We start from the raw sequence: 2,871 nt of genomic DNA, 5'->3' as shown, positions 1-2,871 counted from the left end.
GGTGGAATGTGACGCGTGTTTGTGTGTTATGCGCGCGCGTGTGTGTGTGTCTGTGAATGAGAGAGAGAGAGAGAGAGAGAGAGAGAGAAACTCCCTGGAAACTGGAGACATTTCCGCCTCCGTAAATTCTCTGAAACGCTGAGTGCGTTTTATCATGTAAACACTGACGTGCTATTCTTTTCATATGGTCGACAGAACTGTAGTAGATGGAACTCCACTTGATGCAATCGGTAGACTAATGATGTTATTAGCATAATGTAAACAAATGCTCTCTAATCGGTTTCCATTTGAATAGAATAACAATCTTTCTGTTCCATATCATTTGGATTGCTTCAAAATCCGGATTAAGTGCAGGTTAGATTAAGTGTTGATTAAGTGTTGCCTATTGTGCGTTTTGATTGAATTATTAGACTGTTTTATTTTGTTTCCAACACTGTCACATATTTCAAATGAAGACCTAAAACTAAACCTCATGAAATAAGCTATAACCTTGTAACAAGAGAAATAACAATAGAAATAACAATATTATTGTGTGTAATTGTAGGATATGTTTTCCCATGGACCATGCAGTCTGCATTAAACACATTAATTCGTTCAATACACGGTTAAGCTAGTTTATTTTTGTCTCACTGCATCACAGTCAGTATGAGGACCTCACAGAATTGCATTTATCTTGTAACTATATGAGAGGTAGTAGGCCTACTAGTGACAAAATAAACATTCTTGATTATTGACTATGTAGTTAAGAATTCATTTGGTTCCATTAGTACACTCTCAGGGTTAAATCATAATGATACATTATATTTGAGCGCTTGTTTTGTTGAGGCTAGCAGGTCTGGGCGGGGTCTGTTGTAAGGAATGAAGTCCACCTGACGTCACAGTAGAAATATAATACCGCCCTGTTGCTCACTAATTCCCATTACTGTGAGAACAGCCGGTGACACAACACACCGACTGACAAGAACTAGTCCTCAAGGAATTGAGAAGAAATACAAAGTAGTTTTTTACTAGTTCGCCGACTTCATTTTTTGGAAGTGCCAACCGTGCGCAATTACGCAAAGATGAGTACCACAACAACAGCAGCAGCGACGAACGCACTGGACGTAAACGTCGAAGCCAAGCGGATACTGGCCGTGTCCATAAGCAAGCTGTACGCCTCCCGGAGCCAACGGGGAGGTCTGAGGCTCCACCGGAGCCTCCTGCTGTCCCTGGTCATGAGATCGGCCCGGGACATCTACCACTCCGCCTGCCTCCTCGCCCAGGAGGAGGAGGAGAGCGCCGCCACCACCACCACCGAGGAGTCGATGGACATTATGGACACCACCGGCTCCACGGTGGCCCAGCCGCCCTCCCCCACTGCCCCGGAGGAGCCACAGAGCGCGTCCACGGAGCCCCCGCACGACGACGACGACGCAGAAATGCGCGACGAAGAGACGGATAAAGAGGATAAAGAGAACATGAGCCCGGTCATAAGCCCCAGGAAACGCCGGGGCAAGGCGTCCGAGTCGCCGGACTTCCTTCCCAGCAAGAGGGCGAGACTGGAGCCCGGCGAGGAGAGGCACGCCGTGCCCCTGGCCCTGGGGGGATCTTCAGGGGCCATCGGCCTCGGCAACTGTCGCGCCGGAGAGTCACTGGCCACGTTATCTCTCAACAGAATAATCCCTGCATTCTGAACTGTGAACTGTGGCCCCCGAAACAGGGCCGTTGATATAAAGAATGTATAACAAACCGGAGGGCCGATCTGATCCCTCGCTAGTACCCGACAGACAGGGGCCAAAGAGCTGGCCTACATCGGCGGTGCCCCCACCGGGGGGACAATGGGATTACTGGAGCCAAATTGCGACCTCTCAGCCGATTTGAGGTCGTCTCGTTGTTGCCAAACCCGCCAGCAGGGCTCTCTCTATGGACAAGAAAGAAAATGTCCGCGACGAAGTTCGTTCGTGCCGTGGCCAGAAAAGTTAGAGGAAGGAGCCAAAGAGACTGCGGGGAGGGAGATTCTCCCCCCTTAACTGTGGTTCATTGGCCCGTTGTTAAACGGGTTTCTTTTTCATGAAATGAGTGACTCAAAAGGTGCGTGAGAGACGAAGCATCATGGAGTTCAGGGAATTTCCTGCTGTTGTAGCTTCTGGGAAATACAAGACCAGACAAACAGAAGAAGGGATCGCTCACTCGATTACTCACGGATGAACAATAGCTACTCTGGACTGATGAATCAATGTTGTTCTACATGACGAGGCTAATGTGCTGCTTAACTAAAAGCAAGCTCATAAAGTCTCCTGCCTTAATGGGATTCATGCTACCACGGCACTTAAAATAAAGACTTTTGTGGTAAATGCCTGACCTGTGACAATGATATACATGTATATCCCACTGTTGTTACCTCACATTCAACGCTGCTATACATTTGTATTATCTCCAATCATGGTGTGTAAACAAAATAAATGTTATTGAAAGATGGATTCCATTCTCACGTTGACTTTTGTTCTAAGGTTTGTGGAATGATGTTGATAAACATTACACTTGAGCATCCAGACGTAAAATCCTGAGGGCGGTTAGCCTACATTCTTGAGTCAGTCTGCCTTCAATCTCATGACCTCACACACGGAGACTGGTACACACACACACACACACACACACACACACACACACACACACACACACACACACACACACACACACACACACACACACACAATTCCAGTAGTTGAAACATTTCCGGTGGATTATGATGGAATTACGAATCATTTCCTTCCCAGCATGACCGGATAACTGATTTAGAGCATGCCAATTTTGGCCTGTAACCGTCCTCAACACTAGTAAGCTACTACATTACAATGTTTTAGAATTTACATACTTGTTTGAAAATGGTTC

The 2,871-nt window shown here is 46.7% G+C and overlaps 1 protein-coding gene across 1 annotated transcript; it reads left to right on the top strand.

Moving 5' to 3' along the window:
• Nucleotides 1–937: 937 nt before the first annotated feature.
• ier2b (immediate early response 2b) lies at nt 938–2,459 on the top strand. Its single transcript, XM_079499309.1, has one exon. It carries the CDS (start codon nt 1,062–1,064, stop codon nt 1,671–1,673), a length of 612 nt encoding a protein of 203 aa, XP_079355435.1. The 5' UTR covers nt 938–1,061; the 3' UTR covers nt 1,674–2,459.
• The last annotated feature ends 412 nt before the right edge of the window (nt 2,460–2,871 follow it).

This window comes from Electrona antarctica, assembly GCF_951216825.1.
Source record: "Electrona antarctica genome assembly, chromosome: 4".
NCBI lineage: Eukaryota > Metazoa > Chordata > Actinopteri > Myctophiformes > Myctophidae > Electrona > Electrona antarctica.
This window is presented reverse-complemented; position numbering and strand designations above follow the sequence as displayed.